The sequence below is a fragment of the Procambarus clarkii genome, chromosome 35, assembly GCF_040958095.1.
Source record: "Procambarus clarkii isolate CNS0578487 chromosome 35, FALCON_Pclarkii_2.0, whole genome shotgun sequence".
Classification (NCBI taxonomy): domain Eukaryota; kingdom Metazoa; phylum Arthropoda; class Malacostraca; order Decapoda; family Cambaridae; genus Procambarus; species Procambarus clarkii.
Window position 1 is genome coordinate 13986608 of NC_091184.1, and position 22058 is coordinate 14008665.

Sequence of the window (22058 nt, forward strand, 5' to 3'; positions counted from 1 at the left end):
TCACTGCGATGTTGTGAGTTTTGTGATGTCCCTGTTGTTGTCACTGAAAACACCCGACTGAGTCCCTGCCTCGAATGCCGCAACCAAACGACACGCAGCTGGGTTTAGCCCTGGCACTTTTTCTCCTACAAATCTTCTTCCTCTCACCCCCGTTATCTTCTTCTGTCCCCACTTGTCTCACTTCTTGCCCCCACTTCTGTCCCCCACTTTGGCAGTCTCCGTGGTGTAGTGGTAAGACACTCGCCTGGCGTTCCGCGAGCGCTATGTCATGGGTTCGTATCCTGGCCGGGGAGGATTTACTGGGCGCAATTCCTTAACTGTAGCCTCTGTTTAACGCAACAGTAAAATGTGTACTTGGATGAAAAAACGATTCTTCGCGGCAGGGGATCGTATTCCAGGGACCATAGGATTAAGGACTTGCCCGAAACGCTACGCGTACTAGTGGCTGTACAAGAATGTAACAACTCTTGTATATATCTCAAAAAAAAAAAAAAAAAAAAAAAAAAAAAAAAAAAAAAAAAAAAAAAAAAAAAAAAAAAAAAAAAAAAAAAAAAAAAAAAAAACTTCCAAGCTCGCCCCGCGGGCATCTTCTCCTGTATTATTCTATTCTGGTTGGTCAGTTACCGCCCCACACCTGTGATAGCTAAGTCCACTACGGGCTCACCATAGCTTGAAATCTTTTATTCCAAGTAGGTCATTGGACCCAAACCTAACCTGACGACGCTCAATCATGGCAAAATACTACTGTGATTACTGCGACACCTACCTCACACATGACTCTCCCTCGGTGCGGAAAACTCACTGCGAGGGGCGAAAACACAAGGAAAATGTCAAAATGTACTACCAGAAGTGGATGGAGGACCAAGCTCAGTCTCTGATTGATGCAACAACTGCTGCATTTAAAGCCAGGAAGATTCCAAAGGGAGCAGCCATTCCTCCACCGAGCAGCATGCAAGGAGGACCAGGAGGTCCTGTTGGGCAAGAAGGTACATTCGGTTCAGGGCCTCAGAACATAGGTGGTCCTGGAGGTCCCCCAATAGGGCCAGGAATGGGGAACATGGGCCCTCCAGGCGTGGCTGGTGCAAACATACCAGGCAACATGGGTATGCCCCCAATGGGTCCAAGAGGACCCATGATGGGGCCACCAATGATGGGTGGCTCAAGCATGCCACCAGGTATGATGCCAGGGATGCCGCCTCCAATGGGTGGTCCCATGGGATCAATGGGACCTCCACACATGGCTGGACCTCCACAGATGGCTGGACATCCTCAGATGTCTGGACATCCACAGATGGCTGGACATCCTCAGATGGCTGGACATCCTCAGATGGCTGGACATCCACAGATGGCTGGACATCCACAGATGTCTGGACCTCCGCAGATGGCTGGACATCCACAGATGTCAGGACAATCACAAATGTCTGGACAATCACAGATGTCAGGACAATCACAGATGTCAGGACAATCACAGATGTCAGGACAATCACAGATGTCTGGACCTCCACAGATGTCAGGACAATCACAGATGTCTGGACCTCCACAGATGTTTGGACCTCCACAGATGGCTGGACCTCCACAGATGGCTGGACATCCGCAGATGGCTGGACATCCGCAGATGGCTGGACATCCACAGATGTCTGGACATCCACACATGGCTGGATATCCACAGATGGCTGGACATTCACAGATGGCTAGACATTCACAGATGGCTGGACATCCACAGATGGCTGGACATCCACAGATGGCTGGACATTCACAGATGGCTGGACACCCACAGATGGCTGGACGTCCACAGATGGCTGGACATCCTCAGATGATGTCTAGACATTCACAGATGTCTGGACATCCACAAATGGCTGGACCTCCATAGACAAGACATATATCAAGACAATCATATATATGTAGAGCGTAAATAGGTGGCCGAGGGCCTAGAGACACTTCAAGATGTTACACGACCAGAGATCACAAACATCTACCATCTACTCATGCTCACTTTAATATATTTCAATCTATTATAATATGTGTTGTAGCTAATAAGTTAATCATAAATATCAACAACACTTGTTCAGTGAATATTGAAAAATAAATATTAAAGGAACTTCTGCTTGTTTAATTTATTCTGAATGTTAGAAGCACATCTCAGGTCTGAAGGCTCGTGTATTATATGCATACCATTCTTGTATCCAGTTCAACTATTTTTCTCAATAATGCTGCCGGCATTCCACTCTTCCACAACCCTATTTCCAGACTAGTTTCCTATGTGCCTCTTAAAACTTAATTTCCTCAGGACATTTGGGTATAAATTCTTCCCAGTAGGCTGTACATCGTACATGACGGAAGGTTATCAGTTGGAGACCCAAACATTGGAGATGGGATGCTCTCGGGACCTGACGAGGATGACAAGGGGATTATAATGTTGATTTATAAAGGCCTCAACTCACCTCAACGTGTCTTCCTCAACTTGCCTATTTGTGCCTGCAGAACCGAGCTCTGGCCCTTGGACCTCGCTTTTCTAGCAGTTGGTTGTCTAATGCTCCTGGCCTATTTCTCTATCATACCTGCTTATAAAGTTATAAAAACAAAGGCAGAAGTCCTATTGGCCCATACGAGGCAGCTCCTATTTATAACCACCCAATCCCTCTCATATACATGTCCAACCCACGCTTGAAACAATCGAGGGACCCCACCTCCACCATGTTACGCGGCAATTGGTTTCACAAATCAACAACCCTGTTACCGAACCAGTATTTACCCAAGTCTTTCCTAAATCTAAACTTATCCAATTTATACCCATTGTTTCGTGTTCTGTCTTGTGTTGATACTTTTAATACTCCATTAATATCTTTGTTATGTCCATTCTTCCACTTGTTAACCTCTATCATGTCACCCCCTAACTCTTCGCTTTTCTGGTGAATGTAATTTAAGCTTTGTTAATCTTTCTTCATATGAAAGATTTCTAATTTGGGGAATTAACTTAGTCATCTTACGCTGGACACGTTCAAGTGAATTTATATCCATTCTATAATACGGAGACCAAAACTGAACTACATAATCTAAATGGGGCCTAACTAGAGCAAGATATAGCTGAAGAACCACACCAGGTGTCTTGTTACTAACGCTGCGATTAATAAATCCAAGTGTCCTATTTGCCTTATTACGAACATTCATGTATTGATCCTTTTGTTTAAATTCTTACTAATCATAACTCCCAGATCCCTTTCGCAATCCGACTTCGCAATCTCAACACTATCTAGCTCGTATCTTGTCTCTCATTACTTGTAATCATCATTACCTAGCCTATCATAACCACCCAATCCCACTCATATACATGTCCAACCCACGCTTGAAACAATCAAGGGACCTCACCTCCACCACATGTCTGGTGGGTGCTTGATGCAACGAGACAATGAAAATTTCCCCTATCATGAAAATTTCCTATTTCAGTAGGAAGGTCAAAGGACCAGAGGTTCGTTATTCGGCCACGGATCAGGAGGCGCTCGCAGTGGTAGTGTCAGTTAGATATTTTGAACCTTATCTTTTTCAACGTCATTTTGTAATCTACACTGATCACAGAGCATTAACACACATTTTTAAGAAACGCACGAAATGCCCACGGATGTCACGTTGGTCTCACGAATTGTCTGCACACTCATTCCAGATCCTTTACAAGCCTGGACAGTCACATGTAGTGCCGGATACTTTAAGTAGGAACATCGCTACTATTAACGTTAACCAGAATATTGAAAACATTTCATCTGAGAAAATGAGAGAATTCCAAATGAATGAACCTAGATGGAAAGGTATTATTGAATATTTGGAAGGGAAATTATCCGTCCAAAAATCGTAAATTTCCAATGCATGAATTCGAGTTAAAGGATGGAGTACTATATTATGTAAATAGTCAGGCAGACCGAGCAGTATTCCAGACGAATTAAGATCGGCAGCATTAAAGCTGGCACATGCATCTAAGGTTGCAGGTCACCCGGGTATCTTTAAAGCTCACTTGAAAGCAAAGTCTCTCTTTCATTTCCCGGGTATGTTGTCAGAAGTAATTAAGTACGTGAAGACTTGCCCCAAATGTCAGGGGAGAAAAGGTGCCCTTAAGGCACAAGCCTCACTACAGGAATTTCCGGAGATTTCAGAACTGCTAGACCGAGTGGGGGCTGATTTGATTGATCTCCATTGCAGTCATTCAGGCAATCGGTACGTGTTGGTATTAGTGGCCCATCTGTCCAGATACACCACCTTGATCGCCATCCCTCAAAAAGATTCTCGTACTGTTGCCCGAGCATTTTTTAATAGATTTGTAACTGTATTTGGGTCTCCTAAAGTTTTAGTTTCGGATCGAGGTCAGGAATTTAATGGGGATATATTTAGAGAAGTTTGTAAGATATTGGAGACAACCTCAGCCTTTACAACAGCTTACCGCCCTCAGGCAAACGGGATGACTGAACGTACCAACCGTTCAGTTAAGGATATGCTTGCAATCCTTGCTGAACGCGATGCAAACTCATGGGACGAACACCTACCCTATGTTCAGCTGGCTCTGAATACTGCTACCCGCCAGTCTATTAATACCCAACCCCCTTCTTTTGTTCACTGGTCAATCATTCAATTTCCCATCAGGTCTGCTTAACAGACACAATGTTGCATATGGAGAGGACTATCCTTCAGAAGTTCTGAACAAAAAGAGGAATGCTTGGAGAGTTGCAGCGGAGGCTTCAAGAGAAGCACGGGGTAGATATGCTCACTATTATGACAGTAATGTACAACCTCTGAAACTGAAGGAGGGCAGCCTGGTCTTGAGAATCAATGAAGCTGCTCCCACCAATCAGAGTAGGAAACTATCTCCTAGATGGCGGGGGCCGTACAGAGTGATCAAGAAAGACGACCCTGTCAATGTTGTCATAATGGGAGTATTTGAGGATCAGGTGGAAAGAACTGTCCACATTAATAAGTTGAAGATTTACCATGCTAGGGAGGAACTGGAATTGCCTTCAGCAAGTCTAATTCCTGACCCATCAGAGCTGACTAAGGACTCAAGTTACGAGTCAGATGGGGAGAATGACCCTCTGTCATCTCTCGTCAGTAGTCAAGTGCACTCTCGTCACCCCATGGTAACAAGATCTCGCACTGTATAGTAAAGGTTAAAGTAACTCCCTTAGTTAGTATAATTTAGAATTCATTAGATTTTCCTGTAGAGGCAATAATGATGTGGATTTCTTAACTGTACTTAACTCAGATAGCAGACTTTACCTTGCTCTGGGGTTTCCAGCTTCCAACAAACCCAGAGTTATATCCATGCTTCCGCCATGTTCTTGTCTGTCTTTTCCTAGGTCTGATTTGTACACCTGCCCAGTTGTCTCAGCCACACGTGAACCCTATCTGAGAAGATCAAGGGGGAGACACGTTACACAAAGTCCTCCCCGACCAGACCCAGTAACTAATCACATGGTTATTTAGGGTTAGTGACAATACACCAGTCACCCAGCCGACACCTCACGTCACTAACGAGGTTGTCTTGGCTCAGTATGCAGTATGCTGTCTACGAGGATGCAGTCACCAGATGTCAACGTTTTACACCATCGTGGGTGGTTGTCTCGACGTCCTCACCACCCACCAGCTGCGTCGTCAAGACTGCAAGCAGACCGGAAGTAATTGTGGAAAAATCGAAGAGGGAGCCAGCATGTAGCAGTACTAATTATTCTCGTCGTTGGATCCATGGTTACGTCGTCTATTGTAACGCAAGCGGAACGAGGCGGACACTAGATGAACGACACGGGCTCCCTACAGAGTACAGTCTACTCGCCATAAAAGCGGGCCACAGCCTCCCTCGGCCCGAGGTTAACTGTACGAGGGTATACACGCATGGTGTTTACGGTCTAGTAGTCTGGTGTCATCAAGACCCGCCTGAGATGAAGTGAACCATGGTGACTGAAGATTGGGAGCCACTTGTTCTGTCAACACGCCACCCACCTCAACGCCTTTCTGCAGCTACCTCCGTCACGAGACATCGTTGTGCGTCTAAGTTCAAGTATGTTTATTGAGATAAGCAATAAATACATCTCAAAGGGATAGAGTAGCTTAGGCTATTTCTACCCCCCTCTACTTCAAGTCCCTCAAGGGGCGCACAAATTCAGTGATTACAAATAGACATATAACAGTACAAGAATCCCATTTAACATTGCATACAGCAAGTACAGCATATAATTGTTACATTCTTGGGGCAAAATTCTTGTAGCTCCTAAGTATACTGTCTATTATACCATTATCACACATCCAAACAATTTGATGCGGTACACTATTTATTTCCTTATTTCTATATTTTTCAATAAGGTGACACTCTAATACATAATGTTCTAAGGTGTGGGCGTACGGCATATTACATAATTTACACTCCTTATCTTTTTCACTGACATCAACACCGTATTGCCAGATATATTTGTATCCTAATCGTAATCTCATGTAAATTGAATCCTTCCAAGTAGACTTTCCTTTACCATAAGTGAAGGACGAATTTGTATTTATTATTGAATAATTCTTAAGTGTGTTACTACTGTCCACCATTGCCATTCTCTTTATCATTTCTTCACCCTCCTGAATCACCTTGAGTCTTGTTTTTATTTGTTTCAAGGTTAACTGACATACAACATCAACAAGAGTTTTTTCAGTGGCTCTCTTCGCTATGTCATCAACTACCTCATTCAACAGTATTCCCACATGTGAAGGGATCCACATGAATCTTACTTTATACCCAGTTTTTTCTAGTCTCTTAACATTCTCTCTACACTCTATCACAATATTCTGATATACTGGGCGTCTGCTATTTAAAGACTCTAACGCTCCTCTGCTGTCAATAAAGAAGCAAGCATTTTTACCACATTTGACTACTTCCTGTAATCCTGCTAATACTCCTTGGAGTTCAGCCTGCGTTGAAGAGACATTGTCAGTTAAGCGGGTCCAATAACAGTATCTACAGTGCCGATGTCAGTGTACTCCCTGATCAAGACTCCACATCCTGCCTTCCCATCCCTAGCTACTGACCCATCACAATATACATGTAGAGTGTTTTCCGCAGGCAGTTTTCTAATTATACAATCATATGTACCCCTCAGCTCTCCTATTTCATACATACTTTTTTTTCTTATGCAAGGGAGTAATTACTACATCTACATTACAATCCTCCCATGGTGGTGTAAATTTTCTCTTGGGCACAGCAATACACTCTGTAATAACATCATACTTTATAACATTATAACATAATTTATTCATATATACTCTCTTCTTCATCATACACTGTTCACTACTTCCCACCTTTTGAACCGAGAGGATTAATTCATTAGCTCCCCCACCTCTCATTAATCTATTGGCAGAGGCTACATTTATCTCTGAAATTCTATCCCCAATACTCTGCAGATTCAACTCCATCCTCATTATCTCAATCATAGCATTTCTTGGGCATCCTAAGATAATTCTCATTGCTTCATTTTGTACCTTCTCCAACTTGCCCATCCTACCTTTACCAAAACAAGAAATGACAGGTGCAGCATAATCAATAAGAGATCTTACAGTACTCAAGTACATCATTCGTAGCACAGGGACTCCCACTCCCTTTCCACAGCATGCCAAAGCCTTCAGAGGTTGTAATCTCTTCCGACATTGACCCAACAGTCTGTTCATCTCAGCTTCCAACCTCTCATGGGTATATCCAACATATATGCCTAAATATTTATATATATTAAATCTCTCTATATTTTTATCGTTTATTTTCAAAACAATGGGGCTCCGACTTCTACATTCAAACTTAGTTTTGTTTTCATTAACCACCAATCCCATATGGTGACACAGGTTTCCGAAATTGTCCAACACTGTTTGAACCTTTGAAATATCTTTGCCCTGAAACAAAATATCATCGGCATATATGATCGGAGTTACCCCATTTGAGTATCTCTCAGATGCTATCTTATTCATTAGTACATTAAACAGGGTGGGACTCAACACTCCTCTCTGAGGTGTGCCGAGTTCAAAAGACCTCACACCTGACATACAACCGTGATACCACACCTGAGCCTTCCTTTCGTAAAGATTATCCCCTAACCAGCGCAATAATTTCCCTTTAACACCAAGACCAGCTAATTCATATAAAATAACCTCTTTGTTGGCTTTATCAAAAGCTCCTTGTAAATCAATGAAAATTCTATAATAATCATTTCCATTAGCTAGACATTTAATAATACAATCAGAGGTACTTTTTCCTCTGAGGAACCCGAACAAATTACTAGACAGCTGATCACCTATTATATATAAAAGTCTATTTAAAATGATTCTCTCCATCATTTTACAAAAACACGAGGTTAAGGACACAGGTCTGTACTCTCCATTGGCTTTAGGGATAGGGATGATCATAGCTTTTTTTCATTTACTGGGATTATTGCCCTCTTTATAACTAATATTAAAGAGGTCTAAAAGTGGGCTTTTCGTCATAGTGGCAAGTTCATTAAGTATTTCATAAGTTACTCCATCCTCCCCAGGTGCGGTAGATTTCCCAACTTTAATCGCCGTTATTAGTTCTTCTCTGGTAATACCTGTGCAAGTGTCATCACCACTGTTACCTGCTATAAGTATAAAATCCTTTCTTAGATCTTTCCAAGAATCTAATGACTCTCTCGTTACAGCGGGTAATGAACTAAGTTTGGCAGCTTCCGCCCATTTATTTACGAGACCATTTGCAATTCCTTGCGGGTCAGGATATGCAAGAAAATTATGCTTTTTACTCCGTACTTTATTTACGTCTTGCCAGATTTCCTTCAAGTTTCTGTTACTCCCAACTTTCTCTGCAATTTCCTGCCAATACTTGCTCCTAATTTCCTTTCTCTTCTCCCCACACAGCCTAGCAACTGCCAGTAAAGCATTCTTCCCTTCCTCAGTCCTAGCAATCCTATTCCAATACCTGTGAGCTCTCTTCATTGTTAATGTCCACCCCTTAAGCATCTTGTCATGTGTATAATTTTCTTTTCTGGGGGGGATGCTTTTTTATACTAGCTGTTTTCCGGTTCAATATTGCATTAAATACATCTACCTCCTTAATTAGATCTTCATAAAATGATACTGTCGGAACTGGCTTATAAGTATCATACCAAGACTTAATATGAGCAACAAGACCCCTTAATTCTCCCTCACTAACCTCTAAACTTTTTCTCTGAAGGCAGGAATTCTTTCTGCAGGCAGGAAGATCAGCAAAAGCTGCTTGACTCTGTAGTTGTGTCGTCCTAAGCTATTCTAGTGGAAAGCGAAGGTGAAAAGAGTATTAAAATTGTTCAGGATCTCTTAAAAAAAGAATTGCAGGTCACTCTAAACAAAACAGACATTATTGCTGCCTACAGAGTAGGCAAAAAGAATCCATCAGGACAAAACCAGCGGAAAATTCGCCTGAAGCTGGCTTCCCAGTTCATGAAATCGTATCTTGTCCGGACAGCTGCATCCCAACGACAGGGAATCTACATCAACGAGTGCTTGACTAGAAAAAGACAGAAACTCCTCCACCGCCTGCGTCAAATCCGTCATCAAAACCCAGCTGCGATTCATCAGTGCTTCGTTAGAGATGGCGTGATTAAAGCGAGAAAGACTTCAGTAGGTAAAATGTTTACAATTGCTAATGAGGATAACCTCAACACTTTCCTCACCCAATGTGGTTTGTCTCACCTTATTATCACTCTCAATGAGTCAACATAATTAACCCCTTTGTCACCTAGTGCGGGATAGGTATCCTAAGTGCACATGAGCACCACACCAGAAACCATGAGCACAGATCCCATGAGCAACACACCAGAAACAAATACCTATTTGATATTCCAAGAGTACGACTTAGTCAAACTAGAAATGCTTTACAAATCAAGGGACCTCGTATATTAAAGTCCCCTGCAATAATTAAATGGTTTTTGTTCAGTCTGTTATCTAGTATTAGATTTCTAAGGTTTGAGTTGAATTCAGACACATCAGTGTTAGAAATTCTATAGACTGCACCCACAGACAGGACAGACTCGGCACCCTTGACTCTGAAACTGGCGAAGATATACTCCCCACAGCAGTCTCTAGTTTTTATTACTTTTAAGCATGTCAGTTCTTGGTGGTAGTAAAGAGCAGTACCACCACCTCTCTGAATTTGACGACAGTTGTGAATTGCCGAGTAGTTAGGCATGTTAAAGAGTTGAGTAGTATCCTCTTTCAACCATGTTTCAGTAAGTATAATAAAAGAGAATTTGTTGTCAATAGTTTCAATCAAGGCACTAACATCATCGAAGTGTTTACCTAGGGATCTAACGTTCAAGTTGATTACAGAGATATTGTGATTATCTGTTAATACATTGTTTACATCATGTGCTGTAAAATATCTGCAATTTTGATCATTAAAGTGATGATTGTCATAGATAGTGGATGGAGGTTTAGTTCTGGGTCAATACTTGTCTATCAAAATTTTGTCTATTTGTCAAAATACTTGTCTATCAAAATTTTTTGAAAAACTAATCTACAAGCAGCTTAATTTACTCTTATCTAGCCAAGCACAATATACTTAGCTCTTGCCAATATGGCTTCAGACCCAAAAAAAGCACTAACGATGCACTTATTAGTATGATTAACTTAATTCATGCAGCTCTTGATAAAAATGAGTTCCCTGTTGGGTTATTTGTGGACCTGCGTAAGGCTTTTGACACTGTCGACCACCAAAACCTTCTTCTTAAATTACATCATTATGGAGTCAGAGGTCACTCCCTGCAGTACCTCAGATCTTACCTTACTGACAGGCTCCAGTATGTTTCTGTGAACAATTCAATTTCTCCCACCCTACCCATCAACATTGGTGTTCCTCCAGGCCCTACTTGGCCCTCTCCTCTTTCTCATCTTCATTAATGACCTTCCAAATGCCTCCCAACACCTCAAACCTATTCTATTTGCTGACGACACAACCTTCATTTACTCCAGTCCTGACCCCCTTGCTCTAAATGCCTCAGTAAATACTGAGCTAAATAAAGCCCATCTTTGGCTAACTGCCAACAAACTCACCCTTAACATTGACAAAACTTTCTATAATCTGTTTGGCAATAAATCCTCTAATCAAATAAATCTCAAAATAAACAATACCCAAATTTGTCACAAATTAGATGAAAAATTCCTTGGCGTTCTCATTGATCACAAGCTGAATTTCCAGGGACACATTCTAAATATATCAAAAAAAGTTTCAAAAACTGTTGGCATTCTTTCTAAGATCAGATATTTTGTACCCCGCTCTGCCCTGGTTACTCTCTATTACTCCCTCATCTATCCATACCTCAACTATGGTATTTGTGCTTGGGGTTCTACTACCCAAAATCATTTACGTCCTCTAATTACTCAACACAAAGCTGCTATTAGGACAATATCCAACTCAGGCCCCAGACATCACTCGGTACCCCTACTCAAGTCTCGGAATATGTTAGATATTAAGTCACTGCACATTCTCTCTTGTGTATTATACATATATAAAACGCTGAACTGTAATGCCAATCCTGACCTCAAAAGCTTCATTGAAGGTTGTAACAAAACCCATGAGCACCACACCAGAAATAAATACAGTTTTGATATTCCAAGAGTACGTCTTAATCAAACTAGAAATGCTCTACAAATCAAGGGACCCAGAATGTGGAATGACCTTCCCAACCATGTTAGACTGTACCTCTCTCAACCAGTTTAAGATAAAAACTAAACACTACCTAATAAATTCCCTGTAACCTACCTCACCCCTCTATTGTCAACCCATGTCTGTTATTTTTTTTTTAATCAACACTGTTTCTCAACCTATTGTATTTGTGCTGCTTTTTCAGTCATGTTCCCCTTTTTTTTATCTTTATTTGTATTTGTTCTCAACACTTTTTATTCTTTATGCTCAATTAGTATTAAGTTCTAGATATTAATGTTTTTCTTGCCCGAAACGCATTGCGTAATAGTGGCTTTAGGCATTGTATGTACTAGCTCTATCTATATATCAATCCATTAATGTAACATCACTTGTATGTATGTACCTTACCTGAATAAACATATTTATTTATTTATTTATTTATGTACCACGGTAATATATAGCTGTGCCGCCACCTTTTTTATTAGGCCTACAGTTATGAATGGCTTTATAACCAGCTAAGTTGTAGAGTTGGGTATAGTCTTTATTTAGCCAAGTTTCTGTTAAAATAATGATCGATAGGTTAGTACCTAGTGCTGTGAGTAATGCATTTAAATCGTCAAAATGTTTACCAAGTGATCTAACATTTTGGTTATAAACTGATAGACAGGTGCTATTTTGGAGTTTGTTTTTAGCCTGGTGTGCTGTGAAATACTTGCAATAATGATGATCAATGTGCTGATTGGTGTAGATATGAGACAGAAGATTTTGATCAGGATCAATATCACTGTGCATAGAGATGCAGAAGGATCACGATACAAGATACACGATATAGCAAAACACAAGAATAAAAGCAAATACAATAAAATAGTAACTAATTAGAAGTAAAATAAAGATCCAATAGATAGCCAGAAAGGACACAGAAGTTAGATAAAATAAAAAAACAAAAAATCAGTAGAGATTGACAATATAAATGTAAAATAAAAAATAATAAGAAAAATAATGATCATAAAGTAAAATGATCTTGAAGATAATTAGCTTAGTAATGGTTAATTAAAATCCTATAATTAGTATGAACCTAAGAAAACAAAGTGAGCTCAAATAGATAATTCCGAGAAAAAAAAGATGACATGTAAATCTAAGTAAATCTAGAAATTTACTCTAATATAAATCTAAGTGTAAAAATAAACAGGGTGAGTGTATATTCATGTGCAAGATTTTACTATGATACTGAGGTAGATGCTTATATAAACAATTATACTGTTAATTAATTCCAATAAATGATTACAAGAAACAAATACCAAGTTACTTTAAGTAACAGGGTAATAAAAAGCCCGAGGTTTAGTGACAAGGGAATTAACTAAGAACAAATAATTAAGAGTAAAAAACAAGCAATTTCAACAACAAAGATGACAAACAAAAAATAAAATTAAAAAACCTTTGGAAAGGAAAGGCAGAGCTTAAGTACACTTTGGTTGTATGTGAGACTACAAATTATGTTCTGGTTATTCAGCTGTTATCTCACAGTCATCCAGGAAAGAAGTGAGGTGTGCCTCAGTGGTTATGACATAAGTCTTTCCAGAGTCAGTCTTCCTAGCTATTATTTTACCATCGCGCACAAAACAATGTTTAATAGCAAGGGATCTTTTGCAGATTTCACGTAGTTTAAATAAGATACGAAAAAATAAGATTATACGTATATAAAACGCTGAACTATAATGCCAATCCTGACCTCAAAAGCTTCATAGAAGGTTGTAACAGAACCCATGAGCACCACACCAGAAATAAATGCAGTTTTGATATTCCTAGAGTACGACTTAATCAAACTAGAAATGCTCTTCAAATCAAGGGACCCAGAATGTGGAATGATCTTCCCAACCATGTTAAAGACAGTACCTCTCTCAACCAGTTTAAGATAAAAACGAAGCACTACCTAATAAATTCCCTGTAACCTACCTTACCCCTCTATTGTCAACCAATGTCTGTTTTTTTTTTTTAATGACGCTGTTTGTCGACCGAATTGTATTTGTGCTGCTTTTTCAGCTATGTTTTCATTCCATGTTTTCATTTTATTCTTTATGCTCAATTAGTATTAAGCTTTAGTCATTTAAGTTTTTCATGCCCGAAACGCTTTGCGTAATAGTAGCTTTAGGCATTGTATGTACTAGCCCTATCTATAAATCCATCACTCTTTGTAAAATCTCTTGTATGTATGTACCTTACCTAAATAAACATTTGATTTGATTTGATTTGATTTGATTTGATTTTTGGACAGGGATAAACCTGTCTGCAGCTTCCTGGCACTTCTGGGTGACAAAATCCATCATGACCTGCACATTCTTGTCTCTAAGTTCTGTTTCCCATGGTATTCCCCTGAGGAAGTTCCTCATCTCGTCATATTTTCCTCTTCGGTAATTCAGTCTTTTTCCCTCCGATCTCATCCTTGGATAGGTTATTCCTACCTCCACCAAGTACTCAAAGGTCAGTACACTGTGGTCACTCATTCCTATGGGGGCTTCAACTTTGACTTCCCTTATTTCTGACTCATTCAGGGTGAATATCAAGTCGAGTCTAGCTGGTTCATCATTGCCTCTCACTCTTGTGGGTTCCTTGACATGCTGGCTCAGAAAATTCCTTGTTTCCACTTCCAAGAGTTTAGCTCTCCACGTATCTGCACCACCATGTGGGTCCCCATTCTCCCAGTCTATCTTTCCATGGTTGAAATCGCCCATGATTAAGAGTCTTGAGCCATTCCTGCAGGCAACTGAAGCTGCTCTCTCTATTATATTAATGGTTGCCATGTTGTTCCTATCAAACTCCTGTCTAGGTCTTCTGTCATTTAGGGGAGGGTTGAAAATGACTGCCACTATTATCTTAGGTCCACCCATTGTTATTATAGTTCCTGTTATGTAGTCTCTGAACCCGTCACAGCCCGGAATTTCCATGTATGTATGAGAGTGTGTACATGTGTATACAACATTAATAATTTCGCAACTAGCGTCAAAATTGTTATTTGCTTAGCTAAAGGAACTAGAGAGTTCAGTTCCTGAATCAATTATGTGCCTCTGTAATTCTTTACACCACCGCTAACGGGATGGGTATGGGGTGCATAATAAAGAAAGAAATTGAATTGTACGCACTGGCTTTGTATATGTATATGTATATATATATATATATATATATATATATATATATATATATATATATATATATATATATATATATATATATATATATATATATATATATATATATATATATATATATATATATATATATATATATATATTAGTATATTTTGGTAGCAGTCTTTCCTGTAGACATATATTATTAAATATCACTGTTGGAGGTAAATCAAAAATCAATTCTCCAAAATTCATTTTTATTTCTAGTCTGACGCGACACGGGCGCGTTTCGTAAAATTTATTACATTTTCAAAGACTTTAGTTCACAAATACACAACTGATTAGAACTTACGTATCTCCGATTTTATATCTACATTTGAGTGAGGTGGGAGGGGTGATGTGGCATTAACACAAGACAGAACAAGAGGGGATATTAATAGGGTATTAAAAGTATCAACACAAGACAGAACACAAACAATGGGTATTGAATAGAAGTGTTTGTAGAAAGCCTATTGGTCCATATTTCTTGATGCTTCTATATTGGAGCGGAGTCTTGAGGTGGGTAGAATATAGTTGTGCAATAATTGGCTGTTGATTGCTGGTGTTGACTTCTTGATGTGTAGTGCCTCGCAAACGTCAAGCCGCCTGCTATCGCTGTATCTATCGATGATTTCTGTGTTGTTTACTAGGATTTCTCTGGCGATGGTTTGGTTGTGGGAAGAGATTATATGTTCCTTAATGGAGCCCTGTTGCTTATGCATCGTTAAACGCCTAGAAAGAGATGTTGTTGTCTTGCCTATATACTGGGTTTTTTGGAGCTTACAGTCCCCAAGTGGGCATTTGAAGGCATAGACGACGTTAGTCTCTTTTAAAGCGTTCTGTTTTGTGTCTGGAGAGTTTCTCATGAGAAGGCTGGCCGTTTTTCTGGTTTTATAGTAAATCGTCAGTTGTATCCTCTGATTTTTGTCTGTAGGGATAACGTTTCTATTAACAATATCTTTCAGAACCCTTTCCTCCGTTTTATGAGCTGTGGAAAAGAAGTTCCTGTAAAATAGTCTAATAGGGGGTATAGGTGTTGTGTTAGTTGTCTCTTCAGAGGTTGCATGGCTTTTCACTTTCCTTCTTATGATGTCTTCGATGAAACCATTGGAGAAGCCGTTATTGACTAGGACCTGCCTTACCCTACAGAGTTCTTCGTCGACTTGCTTCCATTCTGAGCTGTGGCTGAGAGCACGGTCGACATATGCGTTAACAACACTCCTCTTGTACCTGTCAGGGCAGTCGCTGTTGGCATTTAGGCACATTCCTATGTTTGTTTCCTTAGTGTAGACTGCAGTGTGGAAACCTCCGCCCTTTTCCATGACTGTTACATCTAGAAAGGGCAGCTTCCCATCCTTTTCCATCTCGTAAGTGAAACGCAGCACGGAACTCTGCTCAAATGCCTCCTTCAGCTCCTGCAGATGTCTGACATCAGGTACCTGTGTAAAAATGTCGTCAACATACCTGCAGTATATGGCCGGTTTCAAGTTCATGTCGACTAAGACTTTTTGCTCGATGGTACCCATGTAGAAGTTTGCAAACAGGACACCTAGGGGAGAACCCATGGCGACCCCATCTACTTGCTTATACATGTGCCCATCCGGGCTCAAGAAGGGTGCCTCTTTAGTACAAGCTTGGAGTAGTTTCCTCAGAATATTTTCTGGCATGTCAAGAGGATATTGACATGCCAGAAATATTCTGAGGAGGAATATTCTGAGGAAACTACTCCAAGCTTGTACTAAAGAGGCACCCTTCTTGAGCCCGGATGGGCACATGTATAAGCAAGTAGATGGGGTCGCCATGGGTTCTCCCCTAGGTGTCCTGTTTGCAAACTTCTACATGGGTACCATCGAGCAAAAAGTCTTAGTCGACATGAACTTGAAACCGGCCATATACTGCAGGTATGTTGACGACATTTTTACACAGGTACCTGATGTCAGACATCTGCAGGAGCTGAAGGAGGCATTTGAGCAGAGTTCCGTGCTGCGTTTCACTTACGAGATGGAAAAGGATGGGAAGCTGCCCTTTCTAGATGTAACAGTCATGGAAATGGGCGGAGGTTTCCACACTGCAGTCTACACTAAGGAAACAAACATAGGAATGTGCCTAAATGCCAACAGCGACTACCCTGACAGGTACAAGAGGAGTGTTGTTAACGCATATGTCGACCGTGCTCTCAGCCACAGCTCAGAATGGAAGCAAGTCGACGAAGAACTCTGTAGGGTAAGGCAGGTCCTAGTCAATAACGGCTTCTCCAATGGTTTCATCGAAGACATCATAAGAAGGAAAGTGAAAAGCCATGCAACCTCTGAAGAGACAACTAACACAACACCTATACCCCCTATTAGACTATTTTACAGGAACTTCTTTTCCACAGCTCATAAAACGGAGGAAAGGGTCCTGAAAGATATTGTTAATAGAAACGTTATCCCTACAGACAAAAATCAGAGGATACAACTGACGATTTACTATAAAACCAGAAAAACGGCCAGCCTTCTCATGAGAAACTCTCCAGACACAAAACAGAACGCTTTAAAAGAGACTAACGTCGTCTATGCCTTCAAATGCCCACTTGGGGACTGTAAGCTCCAAAAAACCCAGTATATAGGCAAGACAACAACACCTCTTTCTAGGCGTTTAACGATGCATAAGCAACAGGGCTCCATTAAGGAACATATAATCTCTTCCCACAACCAAACCATCGCCAGAGAAATCCTAGTAAACAACACAGAAATCATCGATAGATACAGCGATAGCAGGCGGCTTGACGTTTGCGAGGCACTACACATCAAGAAGTCAACACCAGCAATCAACAGCCAATTATTGCACAACTATATTCTACCCACCTCAAGACTCCACTCCAATATAGAAGCATCAAGAAATATGGACCAATAGGCTTTCTACAAACACTTCTATTCAATACCCATTGTTTGTGTTCTGTCTTGTGTTGATACTTTTAATACCCTATTAATATCCCCTCTTGTTCTGTCTTGTGTTAATGCCACATCACCCCTCCCACCTCACTCAAATGTAGATATAAAATCGGAGATACGTAAGTTCTAATCAGTTGTAAACTTATTGTAAGTTCTAATCAGTTGTGTATTTGTGAACTAAAGTCTTTGAAAATGTAATAAGTTTTACGAAACTTATTGTATGCTTATTTATGTAACTTATTGTATACCCATTGTTTCGTGTTCTGTCTTGTGTTGATGAAATTAATACCCTATTAATGCCACCCCTTGTTCTGTCTTGTGTTGATGAAATTAATACCCTATTAATGCCACCTCACCCCATCCACCTCACTCAAATGTAGATATAAAATCGGAGATGCGTAAGTTCTATTCAGTTGTGTATTTGTAAACTAAAGTCTTTGAAAATGTAATAAGTTTTACGAAACGCGCTCGCACATGTCGCGTCAGACTAGAAATAAAAATGAATTTTGGAGAATTGATTTTTGATTTACCTCCAACAGTGAAAAGAAATGTACGAAAGATTGAGAAAATTCGTGTTAGAATTATTAATCTTACTTTTTCGGTCATATTTAATATATATATATATATATATATATATATATATATATATATATATATATATATATATATATATATATATATATATATATAGAAGGGGTACGTACCACCTCTGGTGCAAGTGTAGGAACCCATAGCCTCGGAGAAGAAAATAAAGAGTACTCAGAGAAGACCTTGTGGATCCTCACTGAACATTTTGATATTTTCTTCTCCTACCACCCCTATTTTGGTATATATATATATATATATATATATATATATATATATATATATATATATATATATATATATATATATATATATATATATATATGTCGTACCTAGTAGCCAGAACGCACTTCTCAGCCTACTATGCAAGGCCCGATTTGCCTAATAAGCCAAGTTTTCCTGAATTAATATATTTTCTCTATTTTTTTTTCTTATGAAATGATAAAGCTACCCATTTCATTATATATGAGATCATTTTTTTTATTGGAGTTAAAATTAATGTAGATATATGACCAAACCTAACCTAACCTATCTTTATAGGTTAGGTTAGGTTAGGTAGCAGAAAAAGTTAGGTTAGGTTAGGTTAGGTAGTCGAAAAACAATTCATGAAAACTTTTCTTATTAGGCAAATCGGGCCTTGCATAGTAGTTTGCGAGGGCAGCGGCGGGGGCAGGCGGAGTGAAGGCAGAGCCCCTCTGTGCGCCCGTATTTATACGGCCCCAGACTGCCCGCGCAACGCCGCGGGACGCGCTGCGCAAATGTTTCTCTCTCCCCCATCAGAAATATCCCCGCTTGCGATCAAGCAGTGACCATTTTCTGATCAGGGGGAGAAAGATACTGGCAGTATGGGGCTTTAAATTTATTGAAGATTAAATTCTGCAGAACATGTAAATATATAAAGTTCAAATATATAAAGTAAGTAATTATATAAAGTTTATATTAAACACGGTTTATATTATAGACTTATAACAAAGTTTATATTATATTAAACTTAATATTGAACATGTAAATATATAAAGTTTCAAATATATAAATTAAGTAAATATATAACGTTTATATTAAAATATATAAAGTAAATAATTCATGAACGTTCAACATGTTCAATATTAAGTTTAATATAATATCAACTTTGTTATAAGTCTATAATATAAACCGTGTTTAATATAAACTTTATATAATTACTTACTTTATATATTTGAACTTTATATATTTACATGTTCTGCAGAATTTAATCTTCAATAAACTTTAACGCCCCATACTGCCAGTATCTTTCTCCCCCTGGTCAGAAAAACACCATTAATAGTGTCCAAGAAATGTGTAAGTACTTCATTCATAATGATGTGCTTCCCGAAATTTTAGCGAAGTATCCAAAATTTGCTTACTGTAGGTAATGCATGCACATGACTGTAAAGCTGCCACCCAGTTGGGTGGGTGTGCAGCAAGACTAGTATATCTGGCGAAAATGAACCTCATACTCTCTGACCAAACTAAGTTCCAAAGGGTAACGAAGGACACTACAGCCGAATTAAAAGCAAAGGTCAACAAACTGATCGAAACTGTGAACGCCAAGCAATCTGGACTCCACCTGCCAAAGATCATTGGGGAATATAAACCTGGATATGCGTATGGAAATGTCAAGACACACAAGCCTGGAAACCCACTTCGGCCAATCATTAGCCAGATACCCACACCCACGTACAGACTGGCGAAGCGACTCAACGGCCTGCTGACTCCTTATGTTCCTTGCGCCTGCAGCCTGAAGTCTCCAAAGGAATTTGTTGACTTACTGCGGGGCACACGGGCCACAGGGATAAGAGCCTCGTTGGACGTAGAATCGCTGTTTACCAACGTACCTGTGGACGAGACAATCGGGATGATAGCCGACAGAGTGTATCGTGATCCAGCCTGTACTCCTCTTGACATACCAGAAAATATTCTGAGGAAACTCCTCCAAGCTTGTACTAAAGAGGCACCCTTCTTGAGCCCGGATGGGCACATGTATAAGCAAGTAGATGGGGTCGCCATGGGTTCTCCCCTAGGTGTCCTGTTTGCAAACTTCTACATGGGTACCATCGAGCAAAAAGTCTTAGTCGACATGAACTTGAAACCGGCCATATACTGCAGGTATGTTGACGACATTTTTACACAGGTACCTGATGTCAGACATCTGCAGGAGCTGAAGGAGGCATTTGAGCAGAGTTCCGTGTTGCGTTTCACTTACAATACAATACAATTTACAATACAATTTTATTTAGGTAAGGTACATACATACAATAAATATTTACAAGGATTGTTTGACTTATAGGTAGAGCTAGTACATACAATGCCTAAAGCCACTATTACGCAAAGCGTTTCGGGCATCAACGAGCAATGAGCATCATCATTCGGGCATTACAAGATGGAAAAGGATGGGAAGCTGCCCTTTCTAGATGTAACAGTCATGGAAAAGAGCGGAGGTTTCCACACTGCAGTCTACACTAAGGAAACGAACATAGGAATGTGCCTAAATGCCAACAGCGACTGCCCAGACAGGTACAAGAGGAGTGTTGTTAACGCATATGTCGACCGTGCTCTCAGCCACAGCTCAGAATGGAAGCAAGTCGACGAAGAACTCTGTAGGGTAAGGCAGGTCCTAGTCAACAACGGCTTCTCCAATGGTTTCGTCGAAGACATCATAAGAAGGAAAGTGAAACGCCATGCAACCTCTGAAGAGACAACTAACACAACACCTATACCCCCTATTAGACTATTTTACAGGAACTTCTTTTCCACAGCTCATAAAACGGAGGAAAGGGTCCTGAAAGATATTGTTAATAGAAACGTTATCCCTACAGACAAAAATCATAGGATACAACTGACGATTTACTATAAAACCAGAAAAACGGCGAGCCTACTCATGAGAAACTCTCCAGACACAAAACAGAACGCTTTAAAAGAGACTAACGTCGTCTATGCCTTCAAATGCCCTCTTGGGGACTGTAAGCTCCAAAAAACCCAGTATATAGGCAAGACAACAACATCTCTTTCTAGGCGTTTAACGATGCATAAGCAACAGGGCTCCATTAAGGAACATATAATCTCTTCCCACAACCAAACCATCGCCAGAGAAATCCTAGTAAACAACACAGAAATCATCGATAGATACAGCGATAGCAGGCGGCTTGACGTTTGCGAGGCACTACACATCAAGAAGTCAACACCAGCAATCAACAGCCAATTAATGCACAACTATATTCTACCCACCTCAAGACTCCGCTCCAATATAGAAGCATCAAGAAATATGAACCAATAGGCTTTCTACAAACACTTCTATTCAATACCCATTGTTTCGTGTTCTGTCTTGTGTTGATGAAATTAATACCCTATTAATGCCACCTCTTGTTCTGTCTTGTGTTGATGAAATTAATACCCTATTAATGCCACCTCACCCCATCCACCTCACTCAAGTGTAGATATAAAATCGGAGATGCGTAAGTTCTATTCAGTTGTGTATTTGTAAACTAAAGTCTTTGAAAATGTAATAAGTTTTACGAAACGCGCTCGTCTCGCGTCAGACTAGAAATAAAAATGAATTTTGGAGAATTGATTTTTGATTTACCTCCAACAGTGAAAAGAAATGTACGAAAGATTGAGAAAATTCGTGTTAGAATTATTAATCTTACTTTTTCGGTCATATTTAATAATATATGTCTACAGGAAAGACTGCTACCAAAATATCCTAATATT

At 39.9% G+C, this 22058-nt stretch overlaps 2 protein-coding genes across 2 annotated transcripts; both read left to right on the plus strand.

Moving 5' to 3' along the window:
• The first annotated feature begins 730 nt into the window (after positions 1 to 730).
• LOC138371329 (U1 small nuclear ribonucleoprotein C-like) lies at positions 731 to 1870 on the plus strand. The gene is made up of 2 exons (XM_069336116.1): positions 731 to 1384; positions 1580 to 1870. The coding sequence occupies exons 1-2, from the start codon at positions 731 to 733 to the stop codon at positions 1868 to 1870; spliced, it is 945 nt and encodes a 314-aa protein (XP_069192217.1).
• Positions 1871 to 4036: 2166 nt separating this feature from the next.
• LOC138371330 (uncharacterized) lies at positions 4037 to 5141 on the plus strand. Its single transcript, XM_069336117.1, has 2 exons — positions 4037 to 4385; positions 4627 to 5141. The coding sequence occupies exons 1-2, from the start codon at positions 4037 to 4039 to the stop codon at positions 5139 to 5141; spliced, it is 864 nt and encodes a 287-aa protein (XP_069192218.1).
• Positions 5142 to 22058: the final 16917 nt, after the last annotated feature.

What these genes read in the sequence shown, in the direction of transcription:
- LOC138371329 (XM_069336116.1), top strand. Translation starts at nt 731, where the DNA reads ATGGCAAAATACTACTGTGATTACTGCGACACCTACCTCACACATGAC. An exon ending in TGTCTGGACCTCCGCAGATG is followed by an intron (nt 1,385 to 1,579) that starts GCTGGACATCCA and finishes GGACCTCCACAG; the next exon opens with ATGGCTGGACATCCGCAGAT.
- LOC138371330 (XM_069336117.1), top strand. Translation starts at nt 4,037, where the DNA reads ATGTTGTCAGAAGTAATTAAGTACGTGAAGACTTGCCCCAAATGTCAG. An exon ending in GGATATATTTAGAGAAGTTT is followed by an intron (nt 4,386 to 4,626) that starts GTAAGATATTGG and finishes ATTTCCCATCAG; the next exon opens with GTCTGCTTAACAGACACAAT.